Here is a 22,844-nt window from a genome sequence, read left to right as displayed (position 1 = left end):
AGAGCTGACATCTTTAAAGTGTTAATATAAAAGTCATTATAGCGTTATAGTAACATATGTAGAGCAATATATTTTCATACCCTCAAGCCTGTCAGTTAAAAGGACAGGAATTGTGAAATTCATATGTCAAATAACTTTAAATAAACATACACGCATGATCAAGTTCTGTTTTCTGCCCACAAATTCAGCCATTCTTCCACTATGACTGATGGTCAGTGCCCATTGTGGCATGAAGCACATCCTGTCATCAGCCATGATAATCTATGACCTTATCCATCTACTGTATGTATGTATTGGATAGGGATATACATTTTGGTTCTGTGACAGTGCACTGTTTATGTCTCATAATGAGATCATGTGGGATACAGTTGGATATAGTGACGATGATGCATCATGTGAAAATGGCAATGGAAAACCATGATGGCTCCCTATTAATTTCCTCTTCTAAACACTGTCATTTGTGTAAAATACACATTCATATTTTCCATAGTTACACATTTAAACCCACTATAAACAGATGCGGTGCAGTGTGAGTTTCTTCATGACCTGACTGGATTTACCAAATCCGCCCATTCAAGTCAACTCAGACATTTTGTTCACAGCTGTTTGGTTATAATTATATGCTGTTTAAAACATGTCTAATGAATCCCTCTCTCTCTCACACTCACTGCCTGTCACACGTTCAGGTCCACAGGAGTATCTCAGTGGGCCTGTGGAGGTGGGGGGGGGGGGGGGGGGATTGAACCGGGACTGGTATTCCACTTTCCAGCGCTGAGCCCCTTCCATGTCAGAGCTATCCGTAATCCTCAAAGTGTTAGACTCCCTTTGAAACAGCAGGATCTGTCAGCTCTTGGCATGGGGAGAGAGAGCGGTGCTGCCCAGCTCACTCCTGTCTAGGCATCTGTCACAGAACACTTGGCTGCAAGACTTCAAATATTATGGATGGTGTTTGGCTATAAATTGGAAAAATATGATTAAAACAGGAGAGTGTAATAATTTCCTCATGCCCACTAAAAAGATCAACGTAGTATATTATGGGGCCTCATTTAAGCCCCACCCCCTCAGCCATCTGATGATTTCACAGTGAAAAGCATTAAAGCAAATAGAATGGCACAATGACAAGGCCCTCAGCATACAGTACTCTAGTACCTGGATCCCTTTTTAGTTGTTGTTTGTTTGAAGGATTTGATGAATAGCTGCATACACTACCAGTAACAGCCTGTTGATGTCAGACTAGTCACTTCTTATTTGAGTCCCTGAGAGCCTCTGGCCTCTCACACAGTAATGGTGTAAAACATTGGCTGTGACCTATATCCTTCCTCGTTGATGTAATCTCTCAGGTCATAAGGTAACATTATGTGTTGACCTTCTGAGTTTATTTGACCAACACATGAACACTGGCCATAGATATATTGTTGGTAAGCCTGGAAAGCTACAGGAAAGCTTTAGGATCTGCTGGTTTCTGTTTTGTCAATGTTTCAGCACAATAGGCAGTAAGTGACTCCATCTGGTTTTCCAAGTCTAGATCTGTTGTGGATTGGTAGGCAACCCCAGGAGCCTGCAGACACCAAGGCCCCCAAGGGTAAGGAATGCCCATCACTGTCATAAAAGAGTAAAGCAGTGATTCCAGCACTGTTGTTTTTATGCATAGCAGAACAGACATGAACATACATAAAATCCCAGACAACCCCTGTCTATCACCCACTAACATTCAGTGGTGCTATGTAAATACAGGCAAAACAATCACTGACCCATATTTATTATATTTAAGTATGCCCAAGAATATCTCCAGCGTTAACTAGATGATGTTCATGTTTCTACATAGTGATACATTTCTACAGACATGACAGTGGTGGGTGGGAAGGTAATAGGTAAAACATTGACAAAATAAAACAGTTTGTGGGGAACATACCTTAAATCATGGATCCTTTGTCTCCATCCCAGAACCAAGTGGGGCTGTCCCTATATCTTTCATGGGCCATGTCTGTTCCTTAAAGTATTAACTTTATAGAAAGGACTTTCTGTAGAAGCACCATTCCAAGAGCAATAAAACAAGCTTCATATAAATATGCCTTTTATCACTTTCCAGCATTGGGAATGGATCATGCTTTTAGAGGAGCTTTATGAGATCCAATGTTCAGAATGAGATTTGAACATCAATACAACAGAGAACTGGGAAACTGCCCTTTTCTGATGTGAAGATTTGCTGTGATCCATTATTTTTCTCAACATCTGACAGATGTCAACAGAACAGCAGACGTATTAGAGAGACCAGGCCCTCATACTGCACTGTTTGAAGAGAAATATAACAACATTATTGCAAAAATCAATCAGACACAAGTGCTGTCAGAGTGGATATACTGTACACTGTAGTACCACCAAATAATGTTGGAGACTACTTCAGCAGATAATATGCATAATTCACAAGGACATGAATAGGCCACTCACAAGGTAATCATTTCAAATCATTTCAAAAGGTGTACCATTTATGAAACACTTGACCATGCTAATGTGGTTTCTCACTCCAGTGTTTAAAGCGAAACTAAAATAAGAACATACTTACACACAGAGTAGACTTTTTTGTTTTCTAAGGCAATTTGCTTATCAAGGCATACTGTCACACATCACATTTGAAATGTGATTGTGATAATCCAATGTGCAGTAGTTGGTGTCTATTTGTTGATGTTCCAGGAATTTGACTGATCATATAACAGTAGGAAGTTAAATCATATTGTTTAATAGTAATCAGTATAAAACCTTCTCACTGACATTGATGCAGAAATAGTATGGTGCTGCAGACAGTTCTCTCACAAATATACAGCATACTGATTTTCTCACACTTCTCACTTAACAATAGCTCTCTCTACTGGTAAAACAGAGTAACACGGATGACATGATTTATGTGACCTATCAACTGATATATTTCTCTGCATGATTATGATGGTGATGCTCACCTTTAATCTAAATTTCAGGTTGTATAACATTGTACTGCTCACAAAAAGAGAGGCTGTTGATGAACAATTGTATTACTTTATTGGGCTTTAACAGTGAACAGGCACTGATCCGCCCAAAATACAATAGAAACAGAAAACTGATTTCATATATACAGGTTAGCTAGAAACACAGATATGGGATAATATTTGTTTTTAGAACGGAATTAATTAGCACAGTTTCAAAACAATCTCAGAGAAAAATAAATGTTATTAGAACTAGTGCAAAAAGTTCTAAACATTAAAGCACAGTGTATAAAATGGCATAAGAAGTATTTCCCTTACAGAATACAGGCTTAGGACACCAGTGTAGATTTATATCCCCTTTTCCCTCATCTGATAGAGGTACGATTCCTTCATATTCTAGTAGGATGAGCAACAGCCATGACTGATATGAATGAAGGGTACAAGTGGCCTTTTTGGAAATAGGGATACCAGACAATGTTTCACACGTTAGTCATACAAGGCAGGCAGGATTTTCAATCCCAAGGTATAGTTATCAACATGGTTGTCTCTTTTACAGTGTTTGGTATCTTCAACCAGTTTATAAATCAGCATGTCAACAATGTCTGTTAGATATTCAGTTAAACACCACAGTCAGTCATAAGAAAAATAACTATCTTTTAGCAATATAAACTAAAGAAACTAGCAGTTCGTTAGACACTGACATAAAATTAGCGCCTACTAATTCATTGTAGGCATTAAAAGGCTACAGTGATATTATATATTTTATTTAGGATAAATAAAGAATATCATAAATGTCATACTTTTTTATATCATATATTCAAATCCAAGTTCAATTCATATACATATACTCTGTAAAAACTTCTGCTATGATATAGTTTTTCAATAGTAAAATAGTTACAATAGCTTTGTTAGGACATAAACAGTATGCCTGTGTTGTGGTAGACCAAGGTCACATACAGTATGTGTTTGGGAGGTGAACCCAGGATTACCCTAAAACAATTGTTTTGGCTTAGAATAACTTTGTAAGATACAAATAATGTGTCAAATATATTTGTATTTGTGAATCAATTTGTCACATTGGAAGACATCTTATTTCAGCTTCCCAAAGACAAGCCCAAATTTAAAAAACATTATTTAAAAAATAATAATACACAGATTATGCCAGGAAAAGAGAGGTCAGAATAATTTTATTTTATAAATCAGAAACACATGAGAACCATTTATATAGTCATACTCTAGCTCTTCTTTACAAATAACAATACCGTGCCAACAGATGACCTTTATGAAATAAATCAAGGTGGATCTTTTTTCATATCTCTGATATTTAGAATTTAGAAGTAATATATATATATATATATATATATATACGTTTTGGTTCTTTCCAAATAATGTAATCACTCTATTTCACATTGAGGGCATAGACACGCCCTAAATCTCTACTGTGACAGAAATTGTTTTTGATGATGCGACGCATTCGCATCTTGAAAATATTTTCTTAAACATTTAGTCATGATTAAGGGCCTCCTGCTCCAATTAGCCACTCTGGGTCTTTGTTATATGTTATATGTGGTAAATTGTCTGTTTTATGAGTAAGAAATGATTGGTGTAGTTATAATCCAGACAGTCTTCCATGGCACAATCATCTACCTTCTGTAAGCGATTAGACACCCAGGGGGAGTTTCCACTGGTTTCAATCAGCTTTGCATAGACACATGTTCCTCCACAGCATTAGTAGTATACCTCTGACATCTATCAAAAACAACATGGTTTACCTTCGGTGAGGATCTGTAATCTAATATTTGCATGAAATGATTCTGCTTGGTATATGATAATGAGGCTAGTGTTACTGAGAATAATAATAACTATATTTACTGTAAGCCAAACAAAGTATTTCTCGCATGTATACTATTAGCTTGATAGATGTAATGATCACCTGATTTCATGTGTTGGGTCATATAAATTATATTGCTGACTTGTTCACTGCATTTACACACACACACACACACACACACACACACACACACACACACACACACACCCACACCCAACACACACACACACACACACACACACACACACACACACACACACACACACACACACACACACACACACACACACACACACACAACTAATAAAAATAGCATACAAGCCTGCAACTCACGCTTTTCCCAATTGTGCAGTTCACAAACTCAACCTCGTACGTAACTCCCCAAAACCATCACTCAACGTATTAAATAGAGTGGTGATAAGCGAAAAAGGCCATTTGTACCCAAACCCTTCTTAGAAACAGCATTCAGTACCTCTTTCAGCATGATGGGAGACCCGCCTCTTTCCCCATGCCCTCTCATGTCCTCCTTACACGTGAGATATGGCTGGCTCTCAGTTCCGAAGCCTTATCTACTACCTCCATATCCCTCTGTGTTGCGGGAGGGGAGGGCCCGTGCTTCGCCACTCCTCTAGTGTGTTGGAGGGCGAAGAGGTATACCGACCTGTAGCCTTCCCTGGAGCGGTGTATAACCTCCTCATTCCTGATGTCCTGTGGAGGGGACTGGATGGAGAGGGTTATAACGCCTCACTCCTCAGGTAGTGGGAAGGAAGGGAGTCTCTGTAGACTGGAAGCCGGGGGGGGGGAACAGTAGAAACTCTTGTTCATCATCAGTCACTCCTCTCGGGCAGAGCTCTCCTCCAGGGGCAGGGGTACCATGGCCTCCAGGCCCACAGCGCCACTGCTCTGGACAGTGGAAAAGGAGACGACAGTGTGCAGCAGGATGAGGACCAGAACACACAGTCTGAGTCTGCTGCTGCACAGCCGCGATGCAGCTGACACAGGCGGGGAGCTGCGCCGCTGCCATGATGATGACCCCGGAAGCTGGGTCAGGGCACACGCCGCCCCCACAGAGGGGTCGCAGCCACTCCGTCTGACGTCACAACACTCTGGGTCTGCATTGGTTAAATGGTTTTCTAGTAGCCCTGCATCACACACAGAGAAGAAACAGATTTCTTCAGATGACAAAGAAGTTACAGTCCCTGTGAAATTATGGGAGGTGAGAGAAAAATGGCAACACAAACAACAGAATGTCAGTCAAGGCCCCAATCATACTGTACCTGTACAGATGAAACTGGATTGTCCTCCATAGACCAAGTCGTCATTGTCTGGTAACACAAAGGGGCACATGGTCTGGACCTCCAGACAATATTGCTTGCAGGGAATCCTGTGGTGACACTGGCTCTGGGTGGCGTTGAAGTATTCTGAGCATAACCAGGCTTTGTAGACTGACTGCAAGAGAAGAGCACAGCGCCTGGCAGCTTTCACACACAGCAGGTTTTTGTCATAGCAGTGCCCGAGGTGATAATGGGTGTAATTGAGGCTAATGGATTGACATTAAAACCATTTCTACAGTATTAGCAGCTTTTACAAACATCTACTATCTTCTGCTGAGGTGGCCAGAAGTGGACATATGATACTAATTGGGCTGACTACAGTGCAAGAAAACCTTGTCAAAACAAAGTCAACCCGGTATACACTTCATCAACAGTTTACTCTCAAGGCTATAACCACAGAACCATATAGTGAAACTTACTGAGTCAGCATATGTGGTAATGCACACTGTAAATCACTGTAACAAGCACTGTTTGGGGCAAACTGGAGTACAGTACAATGTATCTAAAGGAGACCCAGGGCATATTTTCAACCTACTCAGAAAGCTCTTCACCGGGCCCTGTGTATGATGATAAAGAGAGATAAATATAGCTGTTAATATGAGCAAGTTGGCAGCAGCTCTCCATAGACAGATGCACAGGAAGCAGGGCAGCAGTGATGTAGACAGAGGACCACAGCAGTTTCTTCACCTCCGCTCTGCTGTGGAGCCAAGGGCTACTGCTGTCATGGCAGCAGGATGAGCTAGAGCCTCTTTCACAGCCATTATATTTATCATCGGTATAGTACACACAACACTACAACCATCTTTTGCTCTATTCACAAGAGGATAAGATGATGCTTATCCAGTGACACATCAACCCAAGGAGATGGGGTTAATCTAAAGGACTAAAGTCACCTGCCCCACCAAGAATAAACATGGTAGATCGCTAAAGGAGGAGGATACTCAACAGATACTCAATTATTTTCTCGCACAATTAAAACAAACTACATTGCACACTATTACACCTTAGCCCAATGTTCAGTATGTCTTCCTCTGCGTGCTTCCTCGGTTCACCTTTCAATTACAAACTCCTGAGAGACACAGATATGAGAGAGGAATTCCCTGACTACATTTCCATACACATTAACCTGCAGTATATTGCTGACAGATGGTACGCTGGAATTGTGTTTCGAGAATGACAAAGACCATCTAGGGACTCAGCAACATCCTCAAGAACAAGGGGCCTCAGAACTGAACTCATCTGAATAAATAAGTTCAAACCACAGAAGTTGACTCTAACATAAGATGTTATCAAACATTTTTGTACTGTATGTACAACCTATTGCAACACAAAACTAATCCTGTAATAAGAAATAAAATACTTGAGGGATGAGGGGATTAGAAGAATAAATTGTGTATCTCATCCATTCTTACCAATTTTGTTTACTGTAGGTCTACTTTCTCCCTCTTAGGGTAGAAACCATCAATAATATTCCAACATTAGTTTCTGACATGTTTAGCATTAAAAGCTACTGAAAAGCACATGATAATAAACCCTAGTGCATGGTGACAGACAGTAGCTGGCAGAGAAAGGAACCAATGACGGGAGGGATAAATCGATTTTAGGTGTAATCAATGAGCCTCCAGCAAGCACTGACTCATTCAATCTCAATCTGGGATTAAGTTCAAAACTCCTTCATCCTCTTCTTGCGATGCCATGTCTGCAATCTGTACAAAGACTCCATTTTATATGGTTGTATTGGGGACAATTTAGCTTCACCGCACACAGCAATCAAAGATGGTGACTATCACATTCGTGCCAAATTCAAACCCTGTTCACACTTGTGTGCTCTCCACTAAATTATGAAGTTCCCCAATTTTGCTACTGATTTTAAACACGTGACTATGAAATATCAGTTCTGTGCAATTCAAGTGGAGTTCTCTCCTCCAACTGGTGCATTTATTTGGAGTGCATTGTGTTTGTCATGTATTGACACTGCTTTTCCCTATATAGAGTCATAGAACACTGGTCACTTTAATTATTTGTACATACTGTTTTACCCACGTTATATGTATACTGAACAAAAATACAAAACGCAACATGCAACAATATCAAAGATTTTACTGAGTTACAGTTCATATAGGGAAATCAATCAATTGAAATAAATTCATTAGGTCCTAATCTATGGATTTCACATGACTGGGAATAGAGAAAACCAGTCAGTATCTGGTATAGAGAAAACCAGTCAGTATCTAGTATGACCACCATTTGCCTCATGCAGCGCGACACATCACCTTCGCATAGAGTTGATCAGGCTGTTGATTGTGGCCTGTGGAATGTTGTCCCACTTCTCTTCAATGGCTGTGCGAAGTTGCTGGACATTGGCGGGAACTGGTACACGATGTCATAAACAACGATCCAGAGCATCCCAAACATGCTCAATGGGTGAAATGTCTGGCGTGTATGAATAACTGTGCCATTTTCAGCTTCCAGGAATTGTGTACAGATCCTTGCGACATGGGGCCGTGCATTATCATGGCGGCGGATGAATGGCACAACAATAGGCCTCAGGAACTCGTCCTGGTATCTCTGTGCATTCATATTGTCATCGATAAAATGCTAATTGTGCTCGTTGTCCGTAGCTTATGCCTGCCCATACCATAACCCCACCGCCACCATGGGGCACTCTGTTCACAACGTTGACATCAGCAAACCACTCACCCACACGACACCGGTACAGTTGAAACTGGGATTAATTTGAGAAAGGCCTGTGAATATGTTGTTATGATGATAGTCTGCTGTAGCCATTGTAGGCTACAATGTTTGTCTCTGTGTTGGGTAAAAGAGGCTACTAGTTAATTGGTCATTGCTCATTGTGGTTTAGCTCACGACGTGGCACCAGGTATTTCTACCTACTGTAGCTCTGCCAGTCTTCTGTAGTGTTGTTTGAGAGTGTTGATGTGGTAGGCCACTTTTGTTGCTATGCTCGTAGCCTGATTCTAGGCCAGATCTAGTGTGGATTATTTTAGGTTTGATTTTGATGTCAGAACCTGTCAAAAAAATGTCATTGTTCGTGTGTTTTTGTATTTTCGCTTATTTTGCGGACATTATTATTTATTCTGACCACCGCTACCATCACTACAATTGACTTGTGAATGAAATCAGATGTTTTTCCTTTTCTTATCCTTAGCCTGCCTCCCCGACCGCAAGACACGTTTACCTTTTCAAAGTGTAAAAACAGCTGGAGCATTATAGCACTTGGAGATTTTGGATAATGCCTCTGAAAAACTTATATCTAGTAACATTAAGTTGACTTATCTCTGTAACAATATCACAATGATGAACGGACACAAAGTAAATGCCACCTATGGCCACCCCTGAGTTCACTACCAACACTGTCGAGGCCAGCTTGATTGATGCTGACATACAGTTGAAGTCGGAAGTTTACACACACCTTAGCCAAATACATTTAAACTCAGTTTTTCACAATTCCTAACATTTAATCCTAGTAAAAATGTCCTGTCTTAGGTCATTTAGGATCACCACTTTATTGTAAGAATGTGAAATGTCAGAATAATAGTAGAGAGAATGATTTTTCAGCTTTTATTTATTTCATCATATTCCCAGTGGGTCAAGTTCACATACACTCTATTAGTATTTGGTAGCATTGCCTTTAAATTGTTTAAATTGGGTCAAACATTTTGAGTAGCCTTCCACAAGCTTCCCACAATAAGTTGGGTGAATGTTGGCCCATTCCTCCTGACAGAGCTGGTATAACTGAGTCAGGTTTGTAGGCCTCCTTGCTCACACGCTTTTTCAGTTCTGCCCACAAATTTTCTATGGGATTGAGGTCAGGGCTTTGTGATGGCCAGTCCAATACCTTGACTTTGTTGTCCTTAAGCAATTTTGCCCCATCTTTGGAAGTATGTTTGGGGTCATTGTCCATTTGGAAGACCCATTTGCGACCAAGCTTTAACTTCCTGACTGATGTCTTGAGATGTTGCTTCAATATATTCACATAATTTTCACCCCTCATGATGCCATCTATTTTGTGAAGTGCACCAGTCCTTCCTGCAGCAAAGCACCCCACAACATGATGCTGCCACCCTCGTGCTTCATGCTTGGGATGGTGTTCTTTGGCTTGCAAGCCTTCCCCTTTTTCCTCCAAACATAACGATGGTCATTATGGCCAAACAGTTCTATTTTTGTTTCATCAGACCAGAGGACATTTCTTCAAAAAGTAAAATCTTTGTCACCATGTGCAGTTGCAAACCGTAGTCTGGCTTTTTTATGGCGGTTTTGGAGCAGTGGCTTCTTCCTTGCTGAGCGGCCTTTCAGGTTATGTCGATATAGGATTCGTTTTACTGTGGATATAGATACTTTTGTACCTGTTTCCTCAGAGACAGAACGCGTCTCCTTCCTGAGCGGTATGATGGCTGCGTGGTCCCATGGTGTTTATACTTGCGTACTATTGTTTGTAAAGATGAACGTGGTACCTTCAGGCGTTTTGAAATTGCTCCCAAGGATGAACCAGACTTGTGGAGGTCTACAATTTGTTTTCTGAGGTTTTGGCTGATTTATTTTAGATTTTCCCATGATGTCAAGCAAAGAGGCACTGAGTTTGAAGGTAGGCCTTGAAATACATCCACAGGTACACCTCCAATTGACTCAAATTATGTCAATTAGCCTATCAGAAGCTTCTAAAGCCGTGACATAATTTTCTGGAATTTTCCAAGCTGTTTAAAGGCACCGTCAACTTAGTGTATGTATACTTCTGACCCACTGGAATTGTGATACAGTGAAATAATCTGTCTGTAAACAATTGTTGGAAAAATGACTTGTGACATGCACAAAGTAGATGTCCTAACCGACTTGCCAAAACTATAGTTTGTTAACAAGAAATTTGTGAAGTGGTTGAAAAACTAGTTTTATTGACTCCAACCTAAGTGTATGTAAACTTCTGACTTTAACTGTAGATCTACAGCACCGACCAACGATACTGTAGGAAAAAAAATTGTGGACTCGTCTTGCCAAAGCAAACTGCACAAGGTACAAAAACTTAACAGAATCAATGGTTTAAGTTACATTTAGGCCTAAAGTTAACTTTAAATGCTGCACACAGTTGGATGAAGTCTACTCTTCAAGCTAATTGGGGGCTCTTTAATGTCTGCTTTTTAACAACCTTTCCATGGATTTTCTCATGACATCAGGGCTTTGTCTGCCTTTTTTATTAGGCCTATTAAAAAGTCTGCCCTCGGGTGTATTCATTAGTCGGATTCTGTTGAAAACATTTAGTCTGTTGCAAAACGTTTAGCAACAGAAACCATTTACCGTTTAATTTATGAACCAAACGGGTAGGGAACTACATTCATTTGTCTAATAGAAACTGTTGTTTTCGTTGCAAAACGTTTAGTCAACCGTTTACTTCAAACGGAAAACGTTTTGCAATGAAAACAACAGTTTCTATTAGACAAATGAATGTAGGTCCCTCCACGTTTGGTTCATAAATTAAACGGTAAACGGTTTCTGTTGCTAAACGTTTTGCAACAGACTAAATGTTTTCAACAGATCCAACTAATGAATACACCCCTGGGCATCCCCAGTCAGTCGACAACACCCTTTTAAAACCAGGCCTGTCTTCCACACAGCAATCCTTTGCACAGTTAGAGACCACACAGCGTGACATGGGTAGTCAAGTCTTATAAAATGTCTGTTTTGATTGTACTTCTTTGGGCACGGCTTTGCACATACTGCTGTATAGTCTACTACAGTCTTTCTGTCAATGCAAAAGTTGCCTGCAGTATTCTTTTCACCAGCAGATGTCCTTACTGCTACACCAAAATCCTGTTTGTGTCACCAGAAATCATACAGCGTGGTTAACACCCAATGATTCAAAATAATTTCCTATAAAATGTGAAGAATCACAAACCCATAATTTATTTTCCAATCATAATAAAACTACCTTAATTAAACAAACTTAGGTGAGTTTGATGTGAAGAGTTTTAACAGTCAGAAAGCAATCAGTAATTTTATAGAGCAGTGCAATTGATTGAGATGGCTTTCAGACCGACACCATTACATTAACGCATTGCATTCCTGGTCAAATAGACTTTGAGTACATTATGAGCCCAAACCCAAATCATTAAATTATGTTCTACATAAAGGTGATAATCTGCCTGCTAGAAGGGCTAAAAGCTAGCTTGACTTTGCTTTCCTTGAGTCTGTGAAAGACCACAATCAGAGTGTGCTAACCTGACAACCTGGCTTTGTGTGGGTCTCAGACTAAGGAGTGTTAGCCACTTGTCTGGCTCTGAATGTGGGCCTGTTAACCTGGCTGGCTGGCTATCCTTATACAGCCCAATGAGCTGGCTCTATGCCCGGCCCGGCAGACAGACGTACAGCACAGGGCTGCTCTAACAGGCTGGAGACAGTCAACTGCATGAGACCAATGATTTTTCAAGTGCTCAAATGAAAAACACAAGAGACACAGTGAAAAGAAGCCTTCTACCACGCCTACAGTTTTTCACATGCTGCTGTAACGTGTTTCCATTCCTGTACAGTGTAGCTAAAGTGCAGATAAGTGATGTATTTAATGTAAGCTCTTTTAAAATGTGTGACAGATGTCTTGCGTATGCAGCAAGTGTCTAGTATGTAAAGGTGAGGTAGAACGTAATGAGTCATATTCACTGTCTGCGGCAGGTCCTATATTTGGCCAGGACTGAAAGTGATGAGGAAAGCATCCAGAGCAGATTCAATTAAAGCAAAGTACGTCTGCACTGTTTTAATCACCTCGTTAAGCATGGTGTTAAGCAGGTATCTAATCATGAACCTTTTGGAGTCAGTTCTATGGTGGAGCCAGTTAGCAGCCAACGTCTCTCAGAGCAGATGTGATTTGCAATATTTTTTCTCTCCAAGATAAGACCATAACTACCTCAATGTTTGGATAAGCCAAAGCAAAACAAGCCCTTTCACATCCAGGTGGCAGAGTGGTCCTCTGTAGCTCAGTTGGTAAAGCATGCGTTTGTTACTTCCAAAGCCAGGATAGTGGGTTTGATTCCTGGGACCATGCATACATAAGAATCTATGCATGCATGACTGTAAGTCACTTTGGATAAAAGCGTCTGTTTAATGGCATAGTATATTTATTCAGAACCTCTTAATTTGTTCCATTTATCAATTAGTCAACTCATGAGTTTTTCATCAAACATATGCAGTAGTTATGCTTATTCATTTCACAGTGTAAGAACCAGTGTGAGTGCCTCTCCTCTCCACTCCTGCCACTACACAAGCAAACCTGTCATTATGCACAGCTCAGGAAAAGAGCAGAGAGCAAGTTAAGAGCATGAGCCTCAAAGGTTCGCTTGGAGTTGCCAAAACAAGTCTAGAAAGTCCTAGCATTATGGAGTGTGTTGTATTCAATTTACCTACAGCTTATTACAGTATTGCCTACTCAAATCTTCTACTATTTTAATTTTCCCTCCTATACTTTTAGCTAGGATACATTTTTTATTTCACCTTCATTTATACAGGTAAGTCAGTTAAGAACAAATTCATATTTACAATGGCGACCTGTCAAACATTAAAATGCTCCATGCCCGTGGAGCACCTGGCTTGCTGTTAAATCAATAGGTAGCTTGTTGCTAAGGGGAGGAACCACACAACTCCAAATGAATTGTTCCAAGAGAATCCTTTGGAGTCTGTATCAGTTCTAACGAATATGACCTCAGATCACACTCAGTTAGTACAAAATACAGACCAGTTTTAGTCCAACACATTTGAGACATTGACAAGCGATATCGTCAAGTATCTTTTGTTGCAGAACTAACCAGTGGTAGCTTTAATAGATCGGTTTTCAAGTATTTATGACCTATAGGGAATCTAGAATCCAAATATACTTAGCAACCCCATATGGCTCCCTTTGGGACAAAAGCTATACTGTATGTTATAGGAATATATTATTGAAGACGGTCTTAAGAGCTCTCTCTCTCCAAAATAAATTATCATCGCTAAAGGGGATAGAAGTCCTGCTATAAGAGCTCTCTTTCTTTCTGTATCTCTCTCGCAAATCTATTCTCATAGCTAAAGGGGTCAGGTGACAGTGGGCCTACACTGCAGCTCTATGGCAGCTGGGTTCCTTTTCAGTAACAGTGATGTGAAGCAATTATACATGTATAAATTGGGTGGAAATGGCCCAGCATACAGCTGTCATAAACATGTATCCTCTGAATAATCAGAAAGATCAAGTCTCACTGAAGACCTGGATCAAGGAACACCTTATTGTTGGAAAGAGAATACTGGCATGGGTCAGAAAAATGTATCAGGAGCTTCTGATGGGTCAACATCTGACTTAAATGATCACAAGATCATGTTGAACATTATAACATTAGTTGATCACTTTTCCCCCTGCATGACTATACTACTGGAGTTGTATTACAGGATAATGCAGTGCTAAGCATAATGGCACATTAAAACATGATACACAGGAATGTGACACACAGGTATCTGTGTACCGACACACAGGTGTGTCGGTCTGGAAGATAGACACCATAGAATACTACAGTTCCGGATGGAGGTTTCCAGTCAGTGGCCAGAGTGGAGATACAGATACGATTAAGAGCAACAGATGCCCTAGTTTTGCCCTGTGTCTTCCATGTCGGTTGCCAATAGATGAGTCACTCTGCTTTCTCTGATGTCTACTTGCAATAGTGCTATTCCCTATTCTAGGAAAATAATATATTCTTCCAAGTGTATTGTTTGTAATAAACTGGTAATAGATGTGCTTTAGATATATCTCTCCCAAATATTTCAAAATATGCATTCAGACATTTCCATACACTACATGTACAGTAGCAAGATAGGGAGACCGGTAGGTTTCAGGAAGAGCCCTGATGTTCATAACATGGTGCATCAAATCCACTAAACATCTGTTGTAGGAAGTTCTTGTTAATCAACGTCCACCGCAATAGCTGTTGTATTAAGACCGGTATAGTACCTCTGCTATGTTGTACTATAAGTAGCATTAAAAGCACAGACACACCTTTGGATGGAGGTTTTGATCTGTTGGTTGATTGGCATCTACAGGAGCAGGTGTTTGTGGCATACTAATCTCAGATATCTATGAAGACTAATTTTAGGATTAACTGTGAAGTTTCTGTCAGAAAAAGCTAATTGCTGGAGGAAGAATCTTTGACTGCTCCTGAATATACGTGTAATATGTTGGCTACAGATGATATCGCTTCAAACAGTTGTGTTGGCTCAATCCTTTGGATGTCCCTCTGTTTTCTTATCTTAACTGTGAGATGTTTAATATTATTGACTCTACTTTATCTCTGAAGAGTAAAATAAAATGTGTTACACTTCATGGTAGAACTTAAAACGCAATGCACCCTACATTTCCAGGAATAATTTCAGATTGAGTGGTGCCCATCTAATCAATGTGACAGTTTATGACAATTCTGGAATTTCTAATAACTTGAACAATCCTATCACCATTCACTACTTATCTCATCTGCACATGGTCAAAGTATCTAAATACCTGAAAAGGGACATTATCGGTAAACCCTTCAGAGGCTAGTTTAAATTGAAACATATCCTTTCTAATTGTGATTATTCTCTAAGCCATACAGAGGAAGGTTGCTAGGCACGGACTGTGGTATCTATGGTAACTGTCCCGAGGGAAGGCTAGGAGCTTGTGAACTGCCAACCCTTCATTTGGACACACTCAGCTGCATGGACAGCTAAATAAAGACAGAGGAAACGGATCACGCAAACAGGGAGTTTCCTCCCACACATCACAGAATATAACACTGACTGACTGCATCCATTTCATGGACAGAACATACCCAGGACCATACACATGGAGGAGAGCAGCTTAGCACATGCCACACATAGCCTACAGTGATGTGAGAGGTGGGGTGGCAGCACATTATGACCAATAGTAATGGAAACTACATTTTCATGTCAATTAACACAGCTACAATGTTATATAACCATTGTCAAGATCTTTGGAATATCCTTGTGGCAAAGAAACGACACACACATAACCTCAGCAGTGGAACTAAAATCAAATCAAATTTTATTTGTCACATACAAATGGTTAGCAGATGTTAATGCGAGTGTAGCGAAATGCTTGTGCTTCTAGTTCCGACAATGCAGTAATAACCAACAAGTAATCTAACCTAACAATTCCACAACTACTACCTTATACACACAAGTGTAAAGGGATAAAGAATATGTACATAAAGATATATGAATGAGTGATGGTACAGAACGGCATAGGCAAGATGCAGTAGATGTATAGTTGTTATCACAGTCTATACATATGAGAAATAATGTAGGGTATGTAAACATAAAGTGGCATAGTTTAAAGTGGCTAGTGATACATGTATTACATAAAGATGGCAAGATGCAGTGGATGATATACAGTACAAGTTATACATATACATATGATATGAGTAATGTAGGGTATGTAAACATTAATTAAGTGGCATTGTTTAAAGTGGCTAGTGGTACATTTTTACATAATTTCCATCAATTCCCATTATTAAAGTGGCTGGAGTTGAGTCAGTATGTTGGCAGCGGGCACTAAATGTTAGTGGTGGCTGTTTAACAGTCTGATGCCTTGAGATAGAAGCTGTTTTTCAGTCTCTCGGTCCCTGCTTTGATGCACCTGTACTGACCTCGCCTTCTGGATGATAGCGGGGTGAACAGGAAGTGGCTCGGGTGTTGTTGTCCTTGATGATCTTTATGGCCTTCCTGTGACATCGGGTGGTGTAGGTGTCCTGGGAGGCAGGTAGTTTGCCCCCGGTGATGCGTTGTGCAGACCTCACTACCCTCTGGAGAGCCTTACGGTTGTGGGCGGAGCAGTTGCCGTACCAGCGGTGATACAGCCCGACAGGATGCTCTCGATTGTGCATCTGTAGAAGTTTGTGAGTGCTTTTGGTGACAAGCCGAATTTCTTCAGCCTCCTGAGGTTGAAGAGGCGCTGCTGCGCCTTCTTCACAACGCTGTCTGTGTGGTGGACCAATTCAGTTTGTCCGTGATTGGTACACCGAGGAACTTAAAACTTTCCAACTTCTCCACTACTGTCCCGTTGATGTGGATAGGGGGTGCTCCCTCTGCTGTTCCTGAAGTCCACAATCATCTCCTTTGTTTTGTTGACGTTGAGTGTGAGGTTATTTTCCTGACACCACAACTCCGAGGGCCCTCACCTCCTCCCTGTAGGCCGTCTCGTCGTTGTGGTAATCAAGCCTCCACTGTAGTGTCGTCCGCAAACTTGATGATGAGTTGGAGCGTGCTAGCCACGCAGTCGTGGTGAACAGGGAGTACAGGAGAGGGCTCAGAATGCACCCTTGTGGGGCCCCAGTGTTGAGGATCAGAGGGGGTGGAGATGTTGTTACCTACCCTCATCACCTGGGGGCGGCCGTCAGGAAGTCCAGGACCCAGTTGCACAGGGCGGGGTCGAGACCCAGGGTCTCGAGCTTGATGACGAGTTTGGAGGGTACTATGGTGTTAAATGCTGAGCTGTAGTCGATGAACAGCATTCTCACATAGGTATTCCTCTTGTCCAGATGGTTAGGGCAGTGTAAAGTTGTGGTTGCGATTGCGTCGTCTGTGGACCTATTGGGCGGTAAGCAAATTGGATGGGCTAGGGTGTCAGGTAGGGTGGAGTGCTATGGTCCTTGACTAGTCTCTCAAAGCACTTTATGATACGGAAGTGAGTGCTACGGGGCGGTAGTCGTTTAGCTCAGTTACCTTAGCTTTCTTGGGAACAGGAACAATGGTGGCCCTCTTGAAGCATTGTGGGAACAGCAGACTGGGATAAGGATTGATTGAATATGTCCTTAAACACACCAGCCAGCTGGTCTGCGCATGCTCTGAGGACGCGGCTGGGAATGCCGTCTGGGCCTGCAGCCTTGCGAGGGTTAACACGTTTAAATGTTTTACTCACCTCGGCTGCAGTGAAGGAGAGCCCGCAGGTTTTGGTAGTGGGCCGTGTCAGTGGCACTGTATTGTCCTCAAAGCGAGCAAAAAGTTATTAGTCTGTCTGGGAGCAAGACATCCTGGTCCGCGACGGGGCTGGTTTTCTTTTTGTAATCCGTGATTGACTGTAGACCCTGCCACATACCTCTTGTGTCTGAGCTGGTGAATTGCGACCTACTTTGTCTTTATACTGGACTTAGCTTGTTTGATTGCCTTGCGGAGGAATAGCTACACTGTTTGTATTCGGTCATGTTTCCGGTCACTTTGCCCGGTCAAAAGCAGTGTTCGCGCTTTCAGTTTCACGCGAATGCTGCCATCAATCCACAGTTTCTGGTTTGGGAATGTTTTAATCGTTGCTGTGGTACGACATCGTCAATGCACTTTCTAATGAACTCGCTCACCGAATCAGCGTATTCGTCAATGTTGTTGTGTTACGCAATGCGGAACATATTCCAATCCACGTGATCGAAGCAGTCTTGAAGCTGGAATCAGATTGGTCGGACCAGCGTTGAACAGACCTGAGCTTGCTGTTTTAGTTTCTGTTTGTAGGCTGGAAGCAACAAAATGGAGTCGTGGTCAGCTTTTACGAAAGGAGGGTGGGGGAGGGCCTTATATGCGTCGCGGAAGTTAGTATAACAATGATCCAAGGTTTTACCAGCCCTGGACGCACAATCGATATGCTGATAGAATTTAGGGAGTTTGTTTTCAGATTAGCCTTGTTAAAATCCCCAGCTACGATGAATGCAGCCTCAGGGTGTGTGTTTCAGTTTACAAAGAGTCAGATAAAGTTCATTCAGGCCATCGATGTGTCTGCTTGGGGGGGAAATATACGGCTGTGATTATAATCGAAGAGAATTCCCTTGGTAAATAATGCGGTCGACATTTGATTGTGAGGAATTCTACTTGTTCCTGTATGTTGTTATGATCACACCACGTCTCGTTGATCATAAGGCATACACCCCGGCCCCTCTTCTTACCAGAAAGATGTTTGTTTCTGTCGGCGCGATGCGTGAAGAAACCAGCTGACTGCACCGACTCCGTTAGCGTCTCTCGAGTGAGCCATGTTTCCGTGAAGCAAAGAACGTTACAATCCCTGATGTCTCTCTGGAATGTTACCCTTGCTCGGATTTCATCAACCTTATTGTCAAGAGACTGGACATTGGCGAGTAGTATGCTAGGGAGTGGACCGCGATGTGCCCGTCTCCGAAGCCTGACCAGGAGACCGCTTCGTTTGCCCCTTTTACGGCGTCGTTGTTTAGGGTCACCGGCTGGGATCAGATCCATTGTATTGGTGGAAGGCAAAACACAGGATCCGCTCGGGAGAGTCATATTCCTGGTTGTAACGATGGTGAGTTGACGTTGCTCTTATATTCAGTAGTTCCTCCCGACTGTATGTAATGAAACCTAAGATTACCTGGGGTACCAATGTAAGGAATAACACATAAAAAAACAAAATACTGCATAGTTTCCTAGGAACGCGAAGCGAGGCGGCCATCTCGGTCGGCGCCGGAAGTAGGAGGCCATCATTGGTCTGAATAACTAGTGGTCTGAATAACAGACAGTTGCTGGTCTGGAGCAAAATATCACAGAATTTCATATCTGAAGAGCGCAGTCTAATGTAACTGCTGCCCTCTGCCATATGAAGATATTAATGGTGACAGTTATACCTGTAATGCTGGAGTGTCCATAGATCTCATCAAACATCCCAAATGGATTCATTAAAAATCATTAGAAATCTGGCATTCTGACAAAGGTTATGGTTAATAGATAGTAAATGATGGCAGTCAGTCAATTCCGCTAAGATGCCACACAGAACAGTTGCAGCACAGAAGTAATAGTATACCGCTTCATGTTACAAATAGTGGCTTCATAAGAATTCAATGTTACAAGTGATTTTAAGTTGTAGACAAACTGATTGCTTTGGCAAGAAAATGATGAGGAAACAAAACGATCTGGACAGATGATGGAGCGCTGTGTCCCTTAAAGCAGAGGGTGGCTGCATGGGAGACGAGTTGGAGAGTACAGGTCTCCAAGTGGGCACCAATCAGACAGGCACCAAGACCTTGTGAGGGTTACACAGCTTTGGGCAGAGAAGGCCATTACTATACTACACTTTGTTATCCCGGGTGGCCTAACGCTGAGCAGTACCTCTTACTAAAGGCCTCTGAACATTTGTTTGATAGTCTCACAAATGTCGGCAGTGTTAGAGACCATTGGAGGAAGTGCTATGGTGTGTGAATGGGCAGTTGAAAATATGAAATCTGTGTAATGAACCCCTATAGAAAAATGCCACAAAATAATCAGCAGAGGGATCTCTGGTTATTGTCACGGCCTGGATCCTGATATTAGTGAGAGCCTTTTTATGTCTCTATTTGGTTTGGTCAGGGTGTGATTTGGGGTGGGCATTCTATGTTTTGTTTTCTATGATTTTGTGTTTCTATGTTTTGGCAGGGTATGGTTCTCAATCAGGGACAGCTGTCTATCATTGTCTCTGATTGGGAACCATACTTAGGTAGCCCTTTTTCCCTCCTTTTTTTGTGGGTAGTTGTCTTTGTTTGTGGCACTATAGCCCTTAAGCTTCACGGTCGTTTTGTATGGTTTATTGTTTTGTTGGCGTCATTTTAAATAAAGGGAAAACGTACGCTCACAACGCTGCACCTTGGTCTTCTTTCAACGGCCGTGACAGGCATACACACTGGATAATGGGAAATTAAGAGCTTTCCTGTGTTAACAGAGCTCATAATGGACATGCCAATTCTGGAGTGAGGATGATGATTGAGTTATGGTCCTGGACATCTTGTGCAGGCACAGTTACGGGAAGAGGAACAGAAAAAGTGAGGTATCTTTAATTTACAGTGTGTCTCTGATCCTTCTAGAGAGTTACATCCCCTTCCCCTGATAGGCACCCTGAGATGGAGAGCTGATTAAATATGCAATCTTCTTAGTTTAAACCTCCTCTCAGAACATAAAGTCTGTGGACATGGCTAAATAATGGCTAAGTAAATGAGTTCTCACTTCGCTTTGTTGTCTTACTTGACTACCACTTCACTACCAGTACATCAATCTCTCACCATTCTTTTTGAAACTGCCCTTAGACTTGGGTAATGTGTCATAATTTAATTTGATAAAGTATCTTCACCCCTTTGATAAAGTTATTTGTGGCAAATCTTAAAATAAATGCAGATGGATACAATTTTACAATTTTATTCAATAAAATGCCCTTATGCAACAAAATCAAAAAGTAAATTAGTCATCAGGTGTCCTCTGGAGTTTTGTTGAAACTTGAAATGCTGATGCCAAAACCATTTTACAGTGCCTTCAGAAAGAATTCATACCCCTTGACTTATTCCACATTTTGTGTTACAGCCTGAATTAAAAATCTACTAACAATACCCCATAACAACAAAGTGCGCAATTTTTTAAAATTGTTTTTCAAAATTGAGTGAAAATGAAATGCAGATATCTAATTTACATAGAGTACCAGTCAAAAGGTTGGACACACCTACTCATTCAAGGGTTTTCCTTTATTTTTTACATTGTAGAATAATAGTGAAGACAAACTACAAAAGAACACATATGTAATCATGTAGTAAGCAAAAAAAAATATATATATATTTTATATTTGAGATTCTTCAGTGGCCACCCTTTGCCTTGATGACAGCTTTGCACACTCTAGGCATTCTCTCAACCAGCTTCATGAGGTAGTCACCTGGAATGCATTACAATTAACAGGTGTGCCTTATTAAAAAGTTAATTTGTGGAATTTCTTTGTGACAAAGTGGGGGGTATACAAAAGATAGCCCTATTTGGTAAAAGACCAAATCCATTTTATGGCAAGAACAGCTCAAATAAGCAAGACATGAAGGTCAGTCAATGCGGAACATTTAAGTTTCTTCAAGTGCAGTCAGAAAAACCATCAAGCGCTATGATGAAACTGGCTCTCATGAGGACCGCCACAGGAAAGGAAGACCCAGAGTTACCTCTGCTGCAGAGGATAAGTTCATTGGAGTTAACAGCCTCAGAAATTGCAGCCCAAATAAATGCTTCACAGACACATCAACTGTTCAGAGGAGACTGCGTGAATCAGGCCTTCATGGTCGAATTGCTTCAAAGAAATCACTACTAAAAAGGACACTTGTTTTTCGACAGGACAATGAGCCAAAACACCTCCAGGCTGTGTAAGGGCTATTTGACTAAGAAGGAGAATGCTGGCGTACTGCATCAGATGACCTGGCCTCCACAATCACCCGACCTCAATGCTATTGAGAAGGTTAGGGATGAGTTGACCGCAGAGTGAAAGAAAAGCAGCCAACAAGTACTCAGCATATGTGGGACCTCCTTCAAGGACTGTTGGAAAGCAGTCCAGGTGAAGCCGTTTGAGAGAATGCTAAGTGTGCAAAGCTTTCAAGGCAAAAGGTGGCTACTTTGAAGAATCTATAATATATTTTGATTTTTTTAACACTTTTTTGGTTACTACATGATTCCATTCCATGATTCTATATGATTATTTCATAGTTTAAGTCTTCACTATTATTCTACAATAAAGAAAAACTTTTGACAGGTACTGTAAGTATTCACACCCCTTTGCTATGCCACTCGAAATTGAGCTCAGGTGCATCCAATTTCCTTTGATCGTCCTTGAGATGTCACTGGAGTCCACCTGACACCATTTACATTTTTTTGGACATGATTTAGAAAGAAACACTCCTGTCTATATAATGGTCCCAGTGCACGGCCAAGCAGAAACTATACCATGAAGTC

General features: G+C 41.3%; 1 protein-coding gene across 1 annotated transcript in view; it reads right to left on the bottom strand.

Moving 5' to 3' along the window:
• Window positions 1-5,027: 5,027 nt before the first annotated feature.
• Window positions 5,028-22,844, bottom strand: part of LOC111980313 (NALCN channel auxiliary factor 2-like) — a 41,636-nt gene continuing 23,819 nt past the window's right edge. Inside the window, exons 2-3 of the mRNA XM_024011037.2 lie at window positions 6,066-6,237; window positions 5,028-5,930 (exon numbers count right to left, since the gene is read on the bottom strand). Coding sequence (XP_023866805.1) covers window positions 5,620-5,930; window positions 6,066-6,237 — 483 coding nt within the window. The 3' untranslated portion in view covers window positions 5,028-5,619. The remainder of the gene's footprint in view (window positions 5,931-6,065; window positions 6,238-22,844) is intronic.

Source organism: Salvelinus sp. IW2-2015, linkage group LG20 (genome assembly GCF_002910315.2).
Source record: "Salvelinus sp. IW2-2015 linkage group LG20, ASM291031v2, whole genome shotgun sequence".
Taxonomy (NCBI): domain Eukaryota; kingdom Metazoa; phylum Chordata; class Actinopteri; order Salmoniformes; family Salmonidae; genus Salvelinus; species Salvelinus sp. IW2-2015.
The sequence above is the reverse complement of the archived record's forward strand: the minus strand, read 5'-3'. Positions and strand labels throughout refer to the sequence as shown.